We start from the raw sequence: 21,861 nt of genomic DNA on the forward strand, positions 1-21,861 counted from the left end.
GAAGACCTCTACTCTGTTTGGAAAGACCAGGAGGTGAAAGACCTGGCTGCACCTGGAATCTCCAACTGGCGCCAAACAGCGAAAAGGAAGAACTACTGGCGAGCTGTTGTAAAAAGATGTTTGGTTGTCACAATTTTCATACTAAGCATAACTTATTATTTTCTATTGGGTAGTGTAGGAAATAAAATTATTTATGTTTGTCCATATGCTCATTATTGTTTTTAGTATTTCCCTAAATGTAGGTAAGTATTTAATTTTAAATACAGTAACACACTTTCCAAACCATTTGCCAACCATGAAAATTGGTATGTATGCACTTGAAGTTCACCGCAAAGCAAAACCGAATAAAATTTTTCGTGATATGACTTTAATGTATATATGAATAGATAATACCCAATTGCCGGTAAGTATATATGTTATCAAGGCATCTACATATAAGTATGTATATGTTTACAGTTAAAGCTGATGTTATAGTACCCTCATTACAACATAAATATACTAATATACTTCCATATTCCATATCTACACTGCTAGGAAGTATACATAGGTTGCCTTCTCTATTTCGAGATTAGAGAACCAAAACAAATTTTAGTTTTCGAAAATCGCTCTGTTCACTACATAAAATTAGATATATGTAACATAAAATTTTTGGCTTCCGCTGACAGTTATAGCCAATATATAACCATTTTATAACCAAAACTCATATTTTGTTTCGATATTAGTGAATTGTAATCTATCGTTTTTCATTCGTCTCTAAACTTATGAAGCGTGATTTTACGTTATTTTTGATTTTAGGTGACGATATATCCTTTCGTATGAATTTGAACCAATTTTCAAACCACTTTTGCGGTCTGCACTCATAAATCTTCTGTTCAGGTGTCGACAAACGTTGACCTCATAATTTTGTTTTTCGTACGGTAATAACAAAAGTCATTCGGTCGTAAGAGAGGACTATACGGTGAACAGCGTATATCGATGTTTTGAGTGCTCGAAAAGTTGTTTCAGTCAATGTGTTAGAGCTCGCATTACGATTACATTACATTACATATTACGAAGTGTGATCGGTCTTCGACGGTTGGTATCCCAACCACACGCTAAATCACATGACGATCTTGCTATATCAGTTTGCGCCCAGCAATAATAGTTTCCGGAATAGTTAAACCATGACGAAAATTGTAAAAAATAATCGTGTTCGCGATATTATTCCATTTTTTGGTCGAGATGAATATTTCAAGTTACTGTAAACAGTAGAAACAGCGGTAGTATGTCAAAACGTGCTGAGTATGTATAACATTAAAGATGTTGAACTTTACAATGAAGTTGTCAGTTGCCAGATACTACGGTTGCCAAACCCCTAAATATAAAAGGCAACCTATGTGTGCGAGTAATTCGATAGGTCTACTTTCTTATGAAATACATTGTTGTCGCATAGAGCTGTCATTCAACGGTTGGCGTATACACCCACGGAATTCTGTTGTATGCGTTGCACGTGCGCCTACTTCACTCGCAATAAGGCTAACTCGAAATCAAATTGTTTTTCAAGGTACTAACACAAATTTGGAAACATACATACGCATATGTATTCATATAAAATATAAAGCGTTAACATATAATATATATTGTATGTGTGTGCATACATTTGCTGAATATGATTTGCCTGCGCGTTGACAACACGTCCCTGCGGCAGTTTAATATAGTAACTGTAAATGGGTTTACTTACCTTAATAAGTCCCAAAAACAATGGCACATCCTCAAAGACGAATTTCGGAAAGTTCATGTCACGCAGTACACGCATGAGAACAACAGCCTCGGGTAGATCCTCCGACGCGCGCTTCATCACACCCGCCATGCGCAGCACCGAGTTCAGCGAACGCAAACCCCAATCGTAATGGCATTGCTTGGAGAGTTGCTCCTCCGCCAGCTTGTACAGTACTGTCATTTTCTTCGCAAGTACCTTTAAAAATAATTACCGTTATTATTATTAAAATTTTGCGCAAAAAACGAAAGCGCGTCATTAGAATGTTTGCGGTGAAAGTGTTTCAGCCCGGATGAAAGTGTTGCTGCGCGTGGCATGAGGAGGGGGCGGGAGCTGGAGGTGGATTGAAAATTGTTGTTATTTTGCGGGTTAGCGTGTACATGTGTGCGTGTGCGTAAAATCAGCTTTTATTGCGCAAACAATGGCGGTTCCTGGTTGCAACTTGCCACACAGCCTTTGTTGTTGTTATTGCCGCCAGAAGTGTTTGTCTTGTGCGCAGCATTTTGGTAACTTAATAATCGCATTATTGTTATGATGATATTATGACTTGAGCATATGGAGACATTGTGGGCGGATAAAGTGAAACATACTGCTGTATATACCTACTTGCAACCAGCAACAACAAGCTGTTAGCACAATCGCTGACATCGGCAAGAATGTATGGTTAGAGGTTAATAAGGCGCACACTTTCTTAAGCATCACCAATAGCCGTACTGGCAGTTTTGAATATGCTGCTTTAGGCTCGTGTGGTGCGGGTTGAAAACTTGAGTGTCAATAATGTTAACTCACCTTGGCCGTTAAAAATCCATCGGAGAATAAGGATATTAAGCAGATTAACTCCAAATCCGGTTTAATGCAGGTCACCGGCCGGAAGAGCGCTTTAACCGATTCGGGTAACTCTGTGCGTCCGGCATAACCAGGATTCATGGTGACAAAGACGCCAACTTTGCGGTCGAGCTTGATGTCGCCACCTTCGAACTGCGAAAAGCGAAGGAGAGTAGAGTATGGATCTTTTGTGAAATTGAAATTCTACTTGCATGTAATAGAGATAGAAAGTTCAATTATTTGAAATTTAAGCTTAGGTATTTTAGGCTTAGAGTGCCATTTTAAGTGAAGTGTCTGAATCATATGAAATAATGATACAAATCCAAAAAAAAATAATTTCCTACACCTTTCTTATCTCTTCATCAAATACGACGTTCATTCACCAGAGAAAAAACTACTTTTTTTTTCTAAAACAGTTCCTAATTACCAAGTGTTAATTACTAAGTGTTCTAAAGAGCATTTTCCTTATCTTTAACCAAAAAAAAAAATTGTCAAAGCATACATTTAGGATGCGCGATCTTGATATCAATGTATAATATTACAAATACATTGTTTGGAAAAAACTAAGTTTTGGTGATAAATTATAAGTAAAATGTGTCTTTCATTTATAAAACTCAATCAGCTTTTCTCCATATCATCACTTCGTTAGTTTGTCAACACTGTTGGATCATTATTTGTAATCCTTGATGTAGACTACATATTTTCGTTTGAACAAAAAAATATCGCTGGTTCGAAACCGGTTTTAGACCTATAGTCTCTTAGGCAAAGTTGTACAGAATGATCCGTAGAACATTTCTCACATACGTGATCTTTTTCTTTTTGGCTGCTTGCAAATCGACCCTCTCTTGTGGATATAAGTACGTAAGCTTATTTATCAAGCCCTCCTTTTCGGCAGAACTTTTAATGATCCCGCAACTCTCTTTTTAAATGTTTCATTACCCTAGAACTTCTACGATGGAATCCTAAATGTAGGCTATGCTTTCATTATTTAATTTTTTGCGGGCATAAATATTTACATATAAAATTAAAATTAATAATTTACATACACAAACACACATCGAAAATGCTAAATATAAAATCCGTAGAAATCACTTACAATGATGCGGTCCAGTTTTCTTATCAATCCATTTCTTATAGTCTGCAGTTGTGTAGAAATCACACTCAACACCGAAATGTCGATGCGATTGAATTCGTCAAAACAGCCCCAAGCGCCGCACTGAGCTAGACCCGACAAAATAGTGCCAACAGCGCGAAAATCCATACCCTCACCACAATTGGTGACCACACAAAGCAGTGCCATCGCCTTGGCCAAATCTTTGGTAGTCTCCGTTTTACCCGTACCGGCGGGACCGGCGGGCGCACCGCCCAAATTCATGAGCAACGCTTGTGTTATAGTCAAATAGATGCGATCCGTTAAGGGTGTGATGACCAAACGACCATTCAAACCCATATATTCATAACCATACTCGAATTGACCCGAACATTGTATAACATAGAGATTATCGTACAACTTTAGCCAATAGAAGCGCAGTTGACTCTCCCAACTGAACTCGCTTGCATCCAAAATATTGTCACGTACGAAAGCTTCGATGATGTCGCGTGCATGCACATCGATTGTCGTGATAGTTTTGAACTTCAAACGATCGTTGCGTGTCAAATTCGAGCGCACCTTAATGACTAACTCTTCGATTTGATGATTCTGCTTCTCGAGGAAATCCTTCATGGCGCGCATATTGTGATGATTGGTGGCCTGATCGAAAGCCTCTTCCACTTCAGCGGTCCACCAGACAAGTGAAGCAGCAAGTCCTACCATGCCCTGGTAGTTCATCATCCAATCGGGTCTGAGGGTGAGCAGGCGACAAAAAAAATGACAAATGCATAAGTAAATGGGTTGCAATTGAAATAAAGGCGTCGTAAAAATGTGAAAGTGCTTATAAGTGGTGCGCGGAGTTAAAAACACACACCCACACACTTGCGCTATGAAAAGAACGGAAAGAAAACGGTGCTGCGGCTAACTGAAGCACGATTGCGCGGAGTGCGAGTTGGGTTAGTACAGTGCGATATTATACACTCTCAGCATAATCGCTGGTAATAAAATGTAAATCCCAGAAAACGACAAAATTATTCATTGTTAGCAATAAAATGTTGCAGGCGGTGCGCCAACGAGGAGGATGACAAAGCTTTGCAGCGCACCACAGCTCAACAACACACGAACAATTTGACAAGACGGGGCGCGGGTGAGGGTGAGAGCGAGCGCGCAGCATTACTCCTGCAGTTATGTCATGCTCAATTGGACAGCGTAATAAAATACTTTTGTGTCTGCTAAGCACTCTTCAACCCCGCCAGCCAATAAACCTTAACCTTCGCGCACCCTCCCGCGCCGCTGCACAGTACGCGACGCGATAAGTGACCCAATGTGTTCGACCCGGCAACTTACCTTGTTATTTCCAGATCAGTGCCAAAGTCATAGATGGCACGCTTGGTGATGAAACGATTCGAGCGCCGCATCTCGTCCAGCACGTCGCACATCCAGTTCTCAACGCGACCCTTGGCGCGCACTGCAAAAGACGAAAATTGAATGGGCGGTTAGGAGAAGGAGTGAAACTCGAGCAGAATTCGACAGACAATGTCAGTAACCACAATATTACAAAATCATAAATAATAACAACGGTATATTTCACAAGCATAACTGTGCGTGCTGTCTGTGGATGTAGCGAGCTACATAAAAATATACATACATACATATACACATAAATGACAACAATAAAGCGAGAGCGTGTAATAAGCAGCAGCGGTGCCGATAATCATCTTCAGAAATCGAAAAAGAAATTGAAATACTCAAGTGCGTGCGGGGGGAGGGGAGAGCGCACTGACGGAGTGTGCGTAGCATTTAGCGGCGGTCAGTAGCGACACTGATTTTGTAAGGAAAAGATGTGAAATTTTCATTATTCTGCGTTCGCTGCGTAATTTGCATTAAATGTGCCACAGTGGGGCAAGTGCACAGTGGTGCGAATGTGTAGTTACCTGATTCAAAATATGATTGCACACTATTTGAAACGCTTTTTTATTTTAGGTGATTCCTAATTGTATATAAAGTTGTTTCAGAGAAATCGCCTAGTCAGCTATGCTGGATGTGAGATTGCTGACTGTATGCTCAAAACCCGTTGCTTAACCTTATTACAAACAGCTTCCAAGCTTGACCATATTAGACTTCTATTGGTTCCCGATCGCAGCGGAATCGCCGGAAACTGCTAAGCCGATGAACTAGCTGGTGAGGGCACTCTATCACCAATTTCGTTCGATTGGAAGTGAGTTGATATCTTCTTGCGTTCTGGCGTTAGACCTTTGAGCCTTCAGTGAGCTCATCAAGCGCTGGTCAACAACCAGAACTTGTGCGACTGAAAGCGTCCTCTGAGCTAAAGTGAATCGAAAAAGATCCAGTAGTTCACTAGTTATTGCGAAGCCAATTGCCTAAATGGTTGGTGTTCTTACTGAGGACTGTCTAATAAGTTTACACACGGTGGGGATAAATATTCTGTTCCCCGCATTTTTTCGAATCTGTATGGAGGAAGCTGAGATGGAATCATCTTGCCACTCATTCCTCACTTGCCCGGCTTTTGACAGACTGATATTGAAATATTTTAATAGACACATATTTGGAGTACTTAGCGAACAGGCTAGAATTGATATTAACCGCTTTTTTAAACTCAAAAAGCTCAAAACGCTTTGTCGATATATGAGGATCTGGTGATCCACTTTGAGGAGTTTACGGGTAATAATGTATAAAGGACAAATGTCCATGGATTTTTGATCACCTACCCTAAACTTGCTTTTTGGTGCATGGAAACAGAATTTCGTTCGATCAGCTTTAGTTCCAGACCAAAATTTACAACCCTACATACCCTACAATACCAGATTAGCGGTAGGAGCCAGATTAATAGTTTTGAGGTTGTAGAATACAAAGTTGGAAAATATGGAGAAAGAATAGAAAACAGAATGGATTTTGAAGTAGACGACTTTGGAATATTATACTACGAACATAACTGTTTTTTATCTAGTAGGTATAGTTCACTAGTGTTTATTGATATTGTTATTGGTTCTGATGTTAAAAACGAGTAAATTTTGGGCTCAGTGGGTAAAACAGATATCGAGCAGTTTGTTATCAGTTTTGGTGGTCCGATGGGTGGCGGTATTATATTGAAATCACTGGGTTTACCGATAAAATAATTTTCATAATGATTTTTTTCAATTTAATTTCACGGTAGTAATTACATTAAAAAAGCTGTGAAGAAGTTTCATATTTCTTTTTTCATATTTTATAAGGACGGACGGGTTGATAAAACAGAAAGTATTCTTAATGGCTCTGAAAACCAATCTTTGGGATTAAAAACATTTTTTCTTTTATATTAAAAATATACATAATAGTAGTCGCTTACAAATTTTTTCCCACTGTGCCCAACACGCTCGATTATCAGCGGCCAAAGTGAAGTTGCCATCAAAGGACATTCGCATCGTTGCCACAATTAATTAAAAGTAATAAAATAATATAAAAAGAAATTTCAGAAGTTTATTCGCATAAAAAGTTCAATTTCATTTCGCCAATCTACTTTTCGTCCGTCCGACCGCATGCTCACTGCTGCGCAAGCAAATCAAGAAAAGCGAAGGCAAAGCGCATAAATGTGTGTTTGTATGTGAGGTTGTTAAGTGTAAGTAAGAAGAATGCGCGCGGAAATGACAGAGTCAATCGAAGCAAATCGCTTGTATTGGCGAGCTTAATGGAGGAAAAAAAGAAATGGGAAAAACAGCGCGACGACAAAGCGTGGCAAGCGAGCGCGCTTGCTGGACAATCAAGCATTCGGCAATTGGATATGGAACACTGACGCTGGCGGTGTTGGGCATTGGCAAATGTAATTGCTCGAGTGTGTTGTGTGTGTGTGTGACTGTGAGTGTTACAGTTATTGCTTTGCTTGCGTAAAATTATATTATTACTACCGTTACTTATATTTGTATTTTTCATTTTTATATATTTTTTTCCATTTTGATTTTTATATCTCGCCATTACTCGTCTCGCTCTATGCGCGCTTCGCCATTATTATATAATTTAATGTAGTGGTGCTTGAGAAATCTACGATATAGTCTGAGCAGTCGCTGGTAATTAAGTGTGGCTCGAGCATTGGCGACCAACTGCACCGAGCATGTACCACATACACAGCCACATACACATATAGAATAAATATAAGTCTATACTTACCGCTGTGGCGAAATTCCATAACCTCACCCTCGCTGGATATCATTGCAGTGACGATGGGCTGATCCGAATTGTCCTTGGAAAAGCGCAGTGACTTAATGTTGTCGTACATCTGTGTGTGTGGCGCGAATGAATGAGCAGCAGAAAAGCGTGTAAAAAGAAAGCAGAAATAAAAGATAAATTGAGTGTGAGACGACAGTGGCGCATGAAATGCTAAGAGAAAAGCGCAAGAAACAACATCAAATTGTAATAATAAAATAACGAATTAAGTAGCAAACATGAAGGATGCAGTAAATCAGTTTCAGAAATATAAAAACTTAATAACCAAAGTAAATTCGAATTTATTGTCCGTTGATATCGTATTAAATAAATTTGTACTGTGGCGTAAAAAAGCAATAAATATGCCGGAGACACCGTGTGTCCGACGCAAAAATTACTGAAAGTGAAATGTAGGTAAAAAATAGAAACAAAATAAAATCGTAGAAAATCAGTAGAAATATGCACACATACGCCTGCATATAGCTCGACTATATTTGTAGCTGTGAGGGTGCTTAAATGGGCAACATTAACGTCAACATGTGGCTGCATTATGCCACAAACACAAATGACCAACATATTAACGCATACAAGTTCATAAACAGAAGCATTAACTTTTATGACGCCATCCATATAGGCGTTCAGCAAATGTATTCATATATGTATATGTAAATATGTATACACCACGTAATGAAGTTAAGCAGTTTTGAAGTACTGGAAAACTATTATTTTTTAGTCACAAATCCCACCAGTCGGCCAACTGTTTTTTCACAAATTTTCTACGAGATGATAGTTGCCATATTTTGCAAAAATACTACCCATTATCATATCAAACAAATATGGGAGGGCTAAGTTCGGGGGTAACCGAACATTTCACACTCCTGCAACTTTTCCGAATTTCACTAATATATCTCAAAGATTGACTGACATTTTCGATTAAAAATTCGCAATTTGCACTGGGGTCCACATATTTGATATCTGGAAATTTGAATAGTTGAAGCAGGATTTTGATTAATTGGAACACTGCCACGCCCACAAATCGCTATTAACCGGAAACACATAAAGTGCCATAACTAAGCACCGAATTATGATACAAAACTCATATTTGGCACAGAGGATCGCATAGGCAGAGGACTTGTGGAAGCAATTTTTTGAAAAAGTGGGAGTGGGCCCGTCCTCTAATAAGTTTATTGTATGTATATATCTCCTAAGCCATTGTGAAAATGGATGAAATCGAATGAAAACCCCGTTCAATCCCCATATAACGGTACTGTTCCAAACTACTAAAAGCGCTATGAATCTATAACTAAATGCGTCAGAGACGCAAAAATTTGCGGTATGACAGCGCTTTATAGGGACCGGGGTAAAAATTAGACAATTGGCGTGGCACTGCCCACTTTTTGGTGAAATACCATATCTCGGGACCCGAGTGATCGAAACCAAAATCGGACAAAACCACGCCTACTTCCCATATAGCAAAATTTTAAAGTCGATTCTTGTACTTTCCAGTACACAAATCATGAAGAAATTATTATAACGAGATTAAACTTCGCACGAATAATGCATTTAGTGTGTGCCACTTTATGACCAAAAATTGTTCAAATCCAATAAAAATTGTTTAAGCCCTTAGGTACTGAATATTTGGACCCCAGTACCTTTGGTTGACTTTTGGTCGAAAATATCGGTCTGTTTTACTTTTTGTGTCTAAAACAGATAAATTTGAACGAAAATTTTTCCTATTCCCTAAGTAACTAATATCAGGATTTTCGAACATCCGGCTTACTTTACTCTATGTGGTTGGTTTTACACCTTAAAGTATTTCCCTGGCCTTGATTCTTGCAAGTTTCATGAGTATAAAATGTTCGCTTGTACGCGGTCTTAGCCCTTCCTTACTTGTTTTTTTTAAGTTTTTTAAACCATAACCTTCACCCCTACACTACCCTGCCCAATTTTACAGTTTTCTATCTCAATTTGGAGCTTAGCTTTAGCACTTTATCGGTTTTCGATTCATATGCAATACGAACTCCATTGTGGGGTTAATAAAAATGGTGCGTTACATGATAAAACAACAAGAATTCTTTATACCAGCGAATCTGCCTTAGCAAGAAACCTATTCGTTACCAGTGCATTTCTCGGCTGGGTGTATTCATTTATGAATTTGTGATAAGTGTGGGCGCATGTTGACATCGTGGCACTAATAAGTTGGTGACATATGCTTCAAGTGCATTAATGTTGACTTTGGTCAGGAAACAGCAAATTCTACAAGGACTCGTTTTTTCAAGCAAATCTATAATCTCGAAAATATGCATAAATGAACAATAACAACAAACGCATTCCGCTACCATTACCGTACCAATTCAACTAAACTAAGGAATTGCTAAAACTCAAAGTATTATTAGGACATATGTGTTTCAAACACGTCCATTGGAATTTATGTTCAATTAAACTAAGGAAATTTGCAAGAGACAATGAGAGAATTTCATTAGCTAACTACTGGCACACGTTCAATTCGCGCTTACTACGCATTAGTATCGACTTAAGAGGAAACTAAACACTGGATGCTGTTAACTTTATGAGAACTCACTTCATTTTTTAGAAGGCTCCTTCAGTATGCAGTCAATTATATCTCAAGTAAAAATAAAAACAATTTTTTCCAAAGGCCCTGAAACCTAAGGCTATATTTTGACTAACCTAACTGTTTAAGTATATGTTTTGAAAAACTTAACTGTTTTAAATATGCCCATATTGCGATGAAATTATCGTTAAAGAACAGAACCATATTCATGCAGTAGCCATTTTTAAACTCACCGAATAGATTTCTTAATTTAGACTCTCACTTTATATTCAATAAAAATGTTATTAAAGACATTACCTTCATGAAGATGTTACATGGGTTTATGGGTTTGAAAAAAAAACAGTTTTGTTATTATCTTATTAAATTCCACAACGCCTCTGGAATGTCGTCCTACATTTTAAAGTTGATCTGAGTAATAGTTTCGGAGATACAGCCTTGAGAACTTGTGCGCTCGATGCTAGCTAGGTTAAGAGCGTCGTCTTTAAATGCGTTTTTCCGGAAATTGTGTTGATTTGCAAGACTTCTCGGGATCCACTCAACCAATCTTCATGAAATTGTATACAGGTCGTTGAGATACAATGCTAAAGGCTTGGACGAATGATTTTTTTTCGATTACAATTATTTGAAAAAAAATGTTTCGAAATTTTTACTGAAATTTTCATTTTTTTGTCAGAAACTGCCAAAAATTTAATATTCAGTTTTTCTCCTTCGTCTAAGATAGGTTTTAACTACAAACATGTATTTTTTCACTTTAAATGATCCTGTAAGGAGCTATCCTGCCAATGCGGGCACATCTTTTTTCCGATGGCCGAGTTTAAAATATTGTTTTCCAAAAATATCAGATTTTTTTTGTCAATAGCACATGTTTGCAACAATAAAAAATTGTTATAAAATATTTCATTCTTATATGAGTATGAGGAAAAAATTGTTGAGAAAGGTTGCTGTTTTTCATCCGAGAAACGTATATTAAACTTATTAGAGGTTGAGGGTTTTTATTCACGTGTGAATATAAAAAAAAACGATTTTTATTTCGAATATTCTCCGATACTTCTAAGAATTTTTTAACTTAGTTTAAACGTCTCTCCCAATTTTTTTCGAAATACTTTTATTTATAGTCGGTGAGGACAATTTCTTTGAAAGAGCTGTACCTATCACCTTGAAATTTTTATACGACTTTTGACTAGTTCTTACGTCATTACTGGTATTCTCTATAGCAATAATAAATTTGGCTTTTCGGATTTGAAATAATGTTGAAGGGAAAAATCTTTTTCCCACCACATATTTGCTAAACAAGGTTTTTCTAACACAACCCGCTAATTCCTTCAACAATTTTTTCACTTTAGTTCTCTCTCATTCACTACACAAAATTACTTGGAAGGGCATTAACACATTTACATACCTTGATAATATGATTTTGCACAGCCGATGGATCGCTGCTGCCCAAAATCGAAAGCAACTCATCCGTGGAAATGAAGTAAAAGCGCGGAAATATGCGTCTTTTCGATTCCAAATACTCATTTAATGACTTCTGACAGTTCTCCAAACCGACGCCGAGTCCTTGAATTTCGGGCAAACGGCCAGGCACCGAACATAGTGGCACCACCAATGGATTCTTGGCACAGTCGACCATAATCTGCAAAATGAAATATAGAAACACAACTAATGTGGTGTAGAAAAGCATAGAAGCATGAATATGAAGACATACACATACTTATGCGTGTATGTGTGTGATGAATGTTGCTGTGCAAGTATGTTGGCGACAAGTGGCGAGAAAACGGGGGCTAACGAGTGTACGAAATGAAATCAAAGTAAATAAATCACATAAATGTGCAGTGATTGTGGCAAATGTTGCAAATGTGGCAAAAGTAAGTGGCAAGTAAGCAAACTCGACAAACAAGCGAAATGTAATACCGAATATTCGTATAGTGTGCTTGGCAGCAGGTTAATATATGAGTAAGATTTCAGTTGAAGTTATTGTGACAGTTGTGACGTTGTTGTTGTTGTATTTGCTGACGACAAGTACGTCATCTGTTTTGCAAGAGTCTTACTTGGAGTATTGGTCGAATTTCATTTCGCCTTAAAAGTGGCAATAGTTGTGTTAAGACAAGCAGCTCAAGGCTTTAGGGTGGTTCCTTTTTCATGTAAATAAAAAAAATAATACCTTTTGCTTCACCAGTGGGAAAAAATAATATTAAAACTGTTACAGAGATCGAAATATAAGGTTGAACAAAAGCTGTAGATATCATAAAAAATGGAGAAATCTACGCCAACTCAGGATGGTGAGCTAGATGCTTCTCAATACGTTTATTATTCCGAAGAACGCAATTAGAGAATCTTTGTTCAGTTCATTTTCACCTGTTTATACTTGATCCAGCTATGATATGCCTCACTTCAGACTGAAAATTTCGCCTAAACGGAGAAAGCTCATTAGAACTCTTACCAGTCATAGTCAAAAAAACCAAAAATTCTGCGAGAGAACAAGCATTAATGGTATGTTAACGCGAACCAAGTTCCTGCGAAACTCAGTTATCAAGAGGTGATGGAAGGTGTGATAGCTAATCTAGAGAGATCGCACGTGGACTGCTGTATTAAGTGATTTATCAAGCCATAGAAAAGAAGAACTCCGGTGTTCGAACTTATAAATTAGCAAAACGCTTAGTGGCTAATAATTAGCAAATTTCCAATCCCGTCAGTTAGGTCGGATATCTGAAGGCGGGACAGTTAAGAAGGCAGTTTTGAATTATTTCCACCTTGTCTTCTTCCATATAGCTTCTGCAGATGGCGCCTGGTAAGATTTCCAGCCTAACAGTAAGAATGCCAAATGACCTGTTAAAATCTCCACAACTAGGGAGAGGCTAGACTAACTGAGGACCAAGAGATCACCAGATTTTTGAGATCGATCTTGGGTCGAAAAGAGTTTGAGACAGCGCATATGTATACCGATGGTGACCGGTGTGATAGTAAGTTCAACAACGTTTCGCCGCTCTGTAAACAGAGTGGATCAGTTCTCTGAAAGAGGCTGTACAGTAAATCTAAGGCTCGTCTAATAGCAGCAACTTCGGCTTGAAAAGCGGTGTAGTAGTTAAGAAACTGGAGTTGGAAAGATGGTTCCAGACAATATACCCCTCTAAATCTATGATTACTCGGGTAAATAATATTTTCCGGACTCGATCAGAATCATGTTGAGAAAGTAATAGCGTTGTTCTCTAAACGAAAATGAATTTCCATGAGTTGCAATCCAAAGGTTGGCGATTAAACCAAGATCTTGACGATCTCGTCCAGTTTTTTGATGTTTTTCGATATTTCGTACACCCAACTAGTGAACCACCCTATTCTTCCCTATTTCAAAAACTCGAAGTCAAGTCGATGCACCGGTTTGAATGAGCGCTAAATAGTAATAAGTTCGCTGAAAACTGTCAATGTGTATTCGAAAGCACAAGCTATGTTTGTGAGTATGTACATACGTATATGTATATATGTATATACATTCTTATATATTGGAATGTCTGTAATTTTGTACTTGTCAAAGGCACGCATGTTAGTAACTTGGTTAACCTCGCCACGGTCAGATGTCAACAGAGTAGTAATATGTAAGTTCACCCTAAAATAATACACAAACAGGCACATATACACGCATAACACATACATACATATGTATATGTATTTACGTACTTGTGTAACCATATTGTCCCCTAAGCATGCTCGAATACACTTTCATGCGCCATTGTGAGCCACGACGATGTTTTGCGTGCGTATTAAATTTACCGTTAAGTAGCAAGACGCCACATTGTCGACACACGAATTGCGCAGGAATAACACAACATGAATGTGCACACGCGCCACACACCTACACACTTCGGCTAACAAGTTCATGCTTTGGCAAAATAATGCCAATTCCACAAATCTCCATAGTGAAAGCTTCAAACTCAGTTCCTTCAAGCACAACTTCTCTACACAAACTCAACCACTTAAATCGGTGCATATGTGTGTGTGCCACTATTTTGTATATGTATGAGTGTGGTACTTACCCTGCGGTATGCTTTGTCAATGTCATCGAATTTCTTCGCTTCATCTGGCAACTGTGCACGTATATCGCCGCCAATAAAGATGCCCTCCAGGTAGAGCCACTTGCGTTGCACCACCTGCCACTCGTCAATGATTTCACCGATCAAGGACAACAGGCGCTCCCACTTATTGACAGTCTCCAGAAATGGACCAATGAACCTGTCAGTGCGATAAACGAAATGGAATGTGTGCCGGGACTAGGTCGTGGGAAAGTAAAATAAGGCAAAGTGTTGCAACAACGCTGAGCGCTCTATGGTTGATATCTTAACTAATAAACAGGAAAATGATGCCACATGAATTCCTTGCGCTCCTTTGTCACATGGAAGACATGACAACGCTTGCGGTTAACTTGAGCGATTGACATACATACAAACAAACATAAATAGTAATATGAAATTGATACAAGCGAAGCGGAGCAAGTGAGAAGAGTAGCTAGTTTATGACACGGACAACAAAAATGAAGAGACAGCAAATAGAATGAAGGAAAGAAGAGAAGTTATTCAAATAAACTAAATAATCTTGGTATCTGTGTTGACTCGACTGACACAAAGAGAATAATAACAGCAATTAATACTATACATTATAAACCAAATAAGATCTTTAAAACTGGAGTGTGGTAGGAAGATCGCTAAAAAACAGCCTTTTCAGAGAGAAAACGTTATATACTATAATGTGAGCATTATGTTAACTGAGCGCTCTACAAGCTTTGTTTTCACTCACTGCGATGCGCCCATCGATTGCAGGTTCATAGCGTTGTCCTCCAGCGTTAGGATAATCTCTTCCACTGAGCCCAATGTGTAACCACGATCCTCCGTGCCCTTGTAGTGTCTATGCACTTTAAAAGCCATCGTGGCCCAAGTGTCTTCGACGGCTTTAACGCCGCGCTCAATCGCCAGCTCTTTAATCGCATTATTGAGAATTTGTTCAGCGATTTCCTAAATCGTAAAAATATACAAAATATGAATAATAACTAAGTCAAGTTTCATTGTAGATCACACTTACCTGATACTCATGCAATTTCATTGCGAACATATTTTCGAGCGTGAAACGTGCTGGCGCCATATCGAAGTACTGACCCGTCTTCTCCATCAGTTGATTCCAATGGCGCTCGCGCAAGGCCTCGTTTTTGAGACTCACCATTAACGGTACCGTATTCTTGAATTGTTTCATGCTCAATTCGAGCATCATGCCCGAGGGTAGCATGCGAACCTGTTAGAGTTAATGGATTAGATGAGTTTTTTTTATATACTAAACAATTATAATTCTCGAACAGTTTCGAGAGATAAGTTAATTGAATATCTAAATATTGGGTAGTCGAAAAAGTCATTTCGTATTTCTAATCATACGTCAACTTATTTTTTTTTTTATTAAATTACCCAAATATGTACCATTTTGGTCAACCACTTTTTGCTATTTTTCTCGCTATAGACATTATTCTATGAGTGTAAAACTTTTCTGGTTTCTCGGCGAAAAACTGCGACAAGTAATTTTCACAGGCTCTCTTGAAGCTAACTTTACTCCTCGAAACAAATAGAAGTCCGATGGTGCAAAAGTCAGGGCAGTATGGTTGATGCATCAAAACTTCCCAGCCAAGCTCTCCTAGTTTTTTTCGAGTCATCAAAGATGTGTGTGGTCTAGCGTTGTCTTGATGGAAGACGAAAAAATGTAGAATCAATCCTTCAATCAGGCTGGAGCAGCTCATAGTGGATAGTTCCTTTCCAATCCCACCAAACACTCAGCATAACCTTTCAAGGCGTCAATCCTGGCCTTGCGACCATTTGTTGAGCTTCACCCCGCCTGAACCATGATTCGATTTCATTTCATTTCGTTTCAGCAAAGAATCGCAGATGTTAAGCTTAAAAATTCACTTTTCCAACACAACAGTTGACAATATACGAAACGACTTTTTGGACTACCCAATATTCGAAATCTGGGATTAGCAGGCTGCTCACATCATTGTTATAAGCTCTTCTAAGGGTCCCCAGCTATATATGTAGACATTTGTTTTCCAAAAAAAAAAATCTTTCTGAGTCTGTGCCACACAAATGATTCAAAAATTGGTTTTACTCAGAGAAATCTTCCAAAAATGTGAAATTTTGTTCTTAAATCTTGGCAGATTTAAATGTAGCATTTTATCTCATTAAATTTTGACTACGAAATAAACATATTATTGCATCCCTTTGAAATTTATATTAGCCATAACCCTCATAAATGAATTTGTTGGACCTTTCTCCAATTTATGTGGTGTAATTTTCCATCAGCACGCGCAATTGTCCAAATGCATATTTCAATTATGCCAACCAATTTCAAAATGGTCAATCACAAATTGCTCAGCGCGCACACAACGCAACGCAGCACCGGACAGCGCTGAGTCGCGTGGATGGACTCGTTATTAGCCCGACTAAATTAGGCCACTGCCTGCCAATAAATAATCAACAACATAGTGCTTATCGCTGGCGGCTGACAAGCGCCTCACGCCTTGCACTTCGTCGCGCCGACACATCGACTGTGTTTATCCAGCGATCAACGCGAGAGAGCGGCAGCCAACGCAATGATGCGGACTTTATGCGACAAAGCCCGCGCCAGAGCTAGCGCCAACTCAATTTCACTTGCATCCACACAAATCAACCGCAACAAAAATGTAAATCAATTTGAACGAAATTAAAATAATCAAAATATCGGCAATAACAAAAAAGCAACGTCACCAACATTAGTTGCGTACAGCAATTGCCTTTTGCGTAATACGTGGCCGAGCGGCTGGTCAGGCGCGAAATGCCGACCGCCACATATGTGTGTAATGTTTGACAAGTTGCGGTTAGCCATTGCTATTTGTTATTGCTTTCAATATCGTTGTTGCTGTTCTTGTTGGTAACGCTGTCATTGGCATGACAACAACAACAACTAGGCAGTACCATTATCAGTGCCGGCCTCCGATGCAGCATCGGCAGCACCGGCGCCGTGGGCTTTTCATATGATTACCAACATATGCAATGAACGCATCAGGCCCTGCGCTCAGTGGCTGGTTAGAATTAGGCAATTGTATGCCTAAATTAACATTTTGGGCGCTGTGGTCCTGCCACCGCTTACCCCCTTCAGCGGTGCGTTGGCCCCCACATCGCTGGTATTTTTGGATGTACCGCTGCAGCCTTCGAAATGAGATTTATTGCGCCCACGAGTTCTATGAAATTTCGAAAACAACTCGCCATGGGGAGTTCGATTGCATCGCTCGCCCGCCTCGGCAAATATACGAGTATACACAGATGTGCGAAAGCGCGCGTTTGCGTCATTGCTGGCGACTAGTCAGAGTTGTCATAATTCACGCTGACACCGCTAAGCCCACCGACCACAACCATACATTGCAAGCTGTTTGGCGGTGGGAAGCGGCTGTGAGCAGGCCTTGCAATGCGACTGGCAACAGCTGAAAGGACTCGACCTTAGCGGCTGTGCAAACAACATGAAATACCAACGGTTTGTGGACGGAATTGATTGTGTGCGACTAGGAGGATGTGTTTAGTGGACGGCATCGCCGAAGTGCTTTAATTCCATTTACGAGCATATATAATATGCCGGTTGGGGTCTACGAGTGTGTTTGTTTATTTGCAGTGACATATCGGCGTGAAATTCAATGCATAACAATTAGCTAAGAGATCTGTAGATATGGATAGTGACTGCCAATTAAAATGGAAAATATTTTATTAAGCTTTCGAACGAATGGACTATTAGCTGGCGACTAGGTTGGGGTTTTTGCTTAATTTGGATATGGTTTCTTTCTTAATCTGTCACTTTTATAAATATTTTAGGATTACAAAGACCTTCAGTTACTGATAGAGACCCAAAGTGAAATTGGTTGTTATCAGGTCGAGGACTGGAAAATTTTTGGATACAGTATTTCAAGGGACGAGTGACAAAACTTTATTTTGGATCTGAACCGATCATAAGCCCCTTTAAATGAACTTAGATAACTCTGTTATGTTTCTGAACTGCTCTCTTTATTTTTAAGGTCTTAGGCTAACCAATACTAGAAGATCAAACATAAACAATTTAGAAAAAAACTGTAATTGATGGGCAGAAGTAGTAAATTTTCGACCGATGAACTAAAACGGGAAAAAAGGAGCCTGAGTTTTAAGAAAATTAAACTTTTTCATACGAGAAACAATAGAAAAATAATCATAGGACCATAAATCAGAACCTTTTTCTCGAAAACTCGTAATGTCGGCTCATCAGATGTAGTCATCGTCCATGCCTCTTCACCATTGAGCAGGACAGGGATGATGAGTGATTTGTAGAATTTGGTTTTTGTTCGACGTGGCGACACCTGTTGGGAAAAGTTGTTCTGCGTTGGATTCCAAGGCTGTCGTTGTTGTTGTTAATACGGGTTGCAAGATAGACGACATTATCTCCGACTTCCAAGTTATGACTGTTAACAGTGACCTGAGAGCCAACTCGCGATTGCGACGACTGTTTGTTCACACGTTCACAACCAGACCCATACGCTTCGCTTCCTTATCCAGTCTGGAGAAAGAAAAACTAACGTCACGGTTGTTGAGACCAATGATACCAATATCATCGTCGTACGCGAGCAGCTGTACACTCTTACAGAAGATTGTATAGTACCTTCTCTATTAAGCTCTGCTGCTCGTAATATTATGCTCTGCAGTTCGTACTATATTTTCTGAAGAAGTCAACCGATAGGGAGTCGCCTTGTCTGAAACTTTGCTTGGTATCGATTGGCTTGGATAGGTCCTTCCCGACCATGACGGACCTTTTTGTGTTGCTCAACGCCAGCTTACCCAGCCGTATTTGCTTTGCCGGGATACCAAATTCGGACATAGCGGCAGTTCCTTTTAGTGCTGACAAAGGTGTATTTAAAATCGACGGAGATAAAGTGTGTGCCAATCTTCTTTTCACAGGTTTTTTTCAAGCTTTGTCGCATGGTGAAAATCTGGTCGCTTGTAGATTTTCCAGGTCCAAAGACACACTGATAAAGTCTCATCGGTTTGTTGATGATGGGCTTCAGTCTTTCACACAGTGTGCTCGGTAGAACCGAAAATGCAACGTTGATTGTCGGGGTCAAGGGATGATTAAAAATGAAAAGTTCAAGGGTCATCTCAGAAATTATGTATTTCCGATAGGGGAGTAAGATCGGTTCACGACTGCGAGATCCCTTTGGACTAGAGTAGAACGCAGGTGATCTACTGAACTACTTGCCTCGAGCAAAGTTCATCTTGACACAATCGTAGGAAGTCTTACTGAACATAGTCCAATTTCAACACTCGTCCATTGTCCATTCATTGCACGACTGAAACTGAAACATTTCGGTAGTCTTACCTACGACAAAGCAGAAGACATAGCCGAAAGTGAAAGGCTTAAGGCGTTTTGTCGTTTTTAGGTACCACAACGGACGGCGTATTAAGCTGTCCAAGTGATATTCCTGTTAGTATTGACTCTTAACCTTACCTAAGCTCACTGAAGATGATAAATTTGTTGTGAGATCTTATCTAAGAAGGGGGTGGTTTGATTACGACTGCCCGAAAATTTACCAATCTGAATGAATAAAATAAGTTAGGATCTGCAGTTAGACAATATAGGCACAGGAAAAATGTGATAACTACATATATATGTTCAAAATATGTAGATTAAATAGCATTTGATTTATAAAAAGGGACACTTGTTCATATTCAAAAGGGAAGAACAGCCTCCAATCAATTCTAAATTTAACAAATAATTGTCTCACCTTAATATTTATATTCACTTTACTAAAAGTCGTCATGATAATCAACCTTAAAATGCATAAAGTCACACCAAACACGAACACATACACGATCTGAACAACGAGTATCTCTACTCTCATTCGCCTCGAAAGGCAGTCATGTGGCAAAATCCAAAGTCTAAACTACTCATATCATTCGACGAAGAAAAGGGACAAGAAAGATAAAAAGAAGAACTTTCGACTTGCTGAAATTTATGCATAATAGAAATTTTATGACTTCGGAATTTGTTTGGCTTGTGCAATTAAAAAATATTTCCGTCGTGCAACAAAGTGCGAAAAGTTCAAGCGGAAACTGCTAGTAAAGTGCCATAAAACTTGTTAGGAAAGTAAATAAATCAATTTGTCATAATCAGCAGAAAGAAAGTGGAAATTGTGTCACTGCGTAGAGCAGCCGCTGCCAACGCTGCTGCAGCTGCTCTTGCTGCCTCGGTGAAAGCGCCTTTTTTATTTTTGGCAAAATTGCAACGGCAACGCACAACACCTGCAAACGATGAATTAAGAGGCAGCAGTGATGGTGGTGGTTGTTGGAAACAACAGGATCAGCCGAAAGCTTGGACTAAAATTACGCGTCCACATTGAAGATGAAGACACAAGAATGAAACAGTCAAGGCGGGCTATTGAAACAAGGAGTACAATTTATATAGGGTGAGGCATTATGTCATAATGAAAGAAATATTTGTGCAGAAAGAGAATTTTTCAAATTTTAAAGTGCCTTTGGCAAAAAGTTAAAAGTAAATACTGGTCTATCTTTGAACTCGCTTTATATAACACAGAGATAGAAGGTTAGGGTAGGTTAGATAAATAGCCTGATTGATGTGACCAGAAATGATCTCACTTAAACTAATAGAGACATTTATCCGTTGTGATGCTCAGAACTTCTAGGTATGGATTAAAAAGAAAGTCGAACAAAACTCCTAGTGCTTACAAATTTATTGAGTCAGGTAGCACGAGCCAATTCTTCGGGTTCGTAAAAAGTATGGCACCCGAGAGCCTTCGTGTAACGAAAGCTGGACGGTGGAGGAGGAAGTGTCTAGATGCTTCCATCCCATTTTCTTCATTGCAACTTCGAAAATTTGCGGCCACCAAAATCATATGCTTTAGTGCATGTTTGCCAATGGGACAGTGTCCAGTTAGGACGTCCGTCATTGCGGCGATGTGAGGCTTACTAATATTTAGCACTTCAACGGACTTTTTTTTTTGGGCCAGAGAGTTTCACAACCTCACAAGTGCTGGCTCTCTGTCAGCGAGCTCCAGTCCTTTATAGCAGTTCTTCACTCTTACACTTACAATTTTCGAACTAAGCCACCTAGCTTCTTCCGTATAATCAATTGTCTAAGGGCTATTATAGCATCAAGACGCTTAGACATTCGGTAGACCAGTGTCTGAGAGGAAAAGCTCTTGTTGTTGTTGTAGCTGCAGAAATCTGCCGAGTTGACAGTCCTTGGATGGATAAAAATCCGGGTCCATTTCAGTTACGTGGACACTACTGTTGTGGGAACGGAAAAGTTTAGCGACATCGGCCAAAAATACATACTTAGGTATCGCTGGAGTTCGTTTGGAATCACAAATTATTATTTTAGAAGTCA

The 21,861-nt window shown here is 39.2% G+C and overlaps 1 protein-coding gene across 1 annotated transcript in view; it reads right to left on the reverse strand.

The window, feature by feature from the left end:
* The window catches only part of LOC126765542 (dynein axonemal heavy chain 10), a 107,905-nt gene that overhangs the window by 63,894 nt on the left and 22,150 nt on the right, over window positions 1-21,861 (reverse strand). The window contains exons 19-27 of the mRNA XM_050483158.1: window positions 15,508-15,714; window positions 15,226-15,440; window positions 14,469-14,664; window positions 11,840-12,073; window positions 7,833-7,941; window positions 5,019-5,139; window positions 3,678-4,422; window positions 2,546-2,734; window positions 1,721-1,954 (exon numbers count right to left, since the gene is read on the reverse strand). Of these exons, the coding sequence (XP_050339115.1) occupies window positions 1,721-1,954; window positions 2,546-2,734; window positions 3,678-4,422; window positions 5,019-5,139; window positions 7,833-7,941; window positions 11,840-12,073; window positions 14,469-14,664; window positions 15,226-15,440; window positions 15,508-15,714 (2,250 nt within the window). The remainder of the gene's footprint in view (window positions 1-1,720; window positions 1,955-2,545; window positions 2,735-3,677; window positions 4,423-5,018; window positions 5,140-7,832; window positions 7,942-11,839; window positions 12,074-14,468; window positions 14,665-15,225; window positions 15,441-15,507; window positions 15,715-21,861) is intronic.

This window comes from Bactrocera neohumeralis, chromosome 2 (assembly GCF_024586455.1).
Source record: "Bactrocera neohumeralis isolate Rockhampton chromosome 2, APGP_CSIRO_Bneo_wtdbg2-racon-allhic-juicebox.fasta_v2, whole genome shotgun sequence".
NCBI lineage: Eukaryota > Metazoa > Arthropoda > Insecta > Diptera > Tephritidae > Bactrocera > Bactrocera neohumeralis.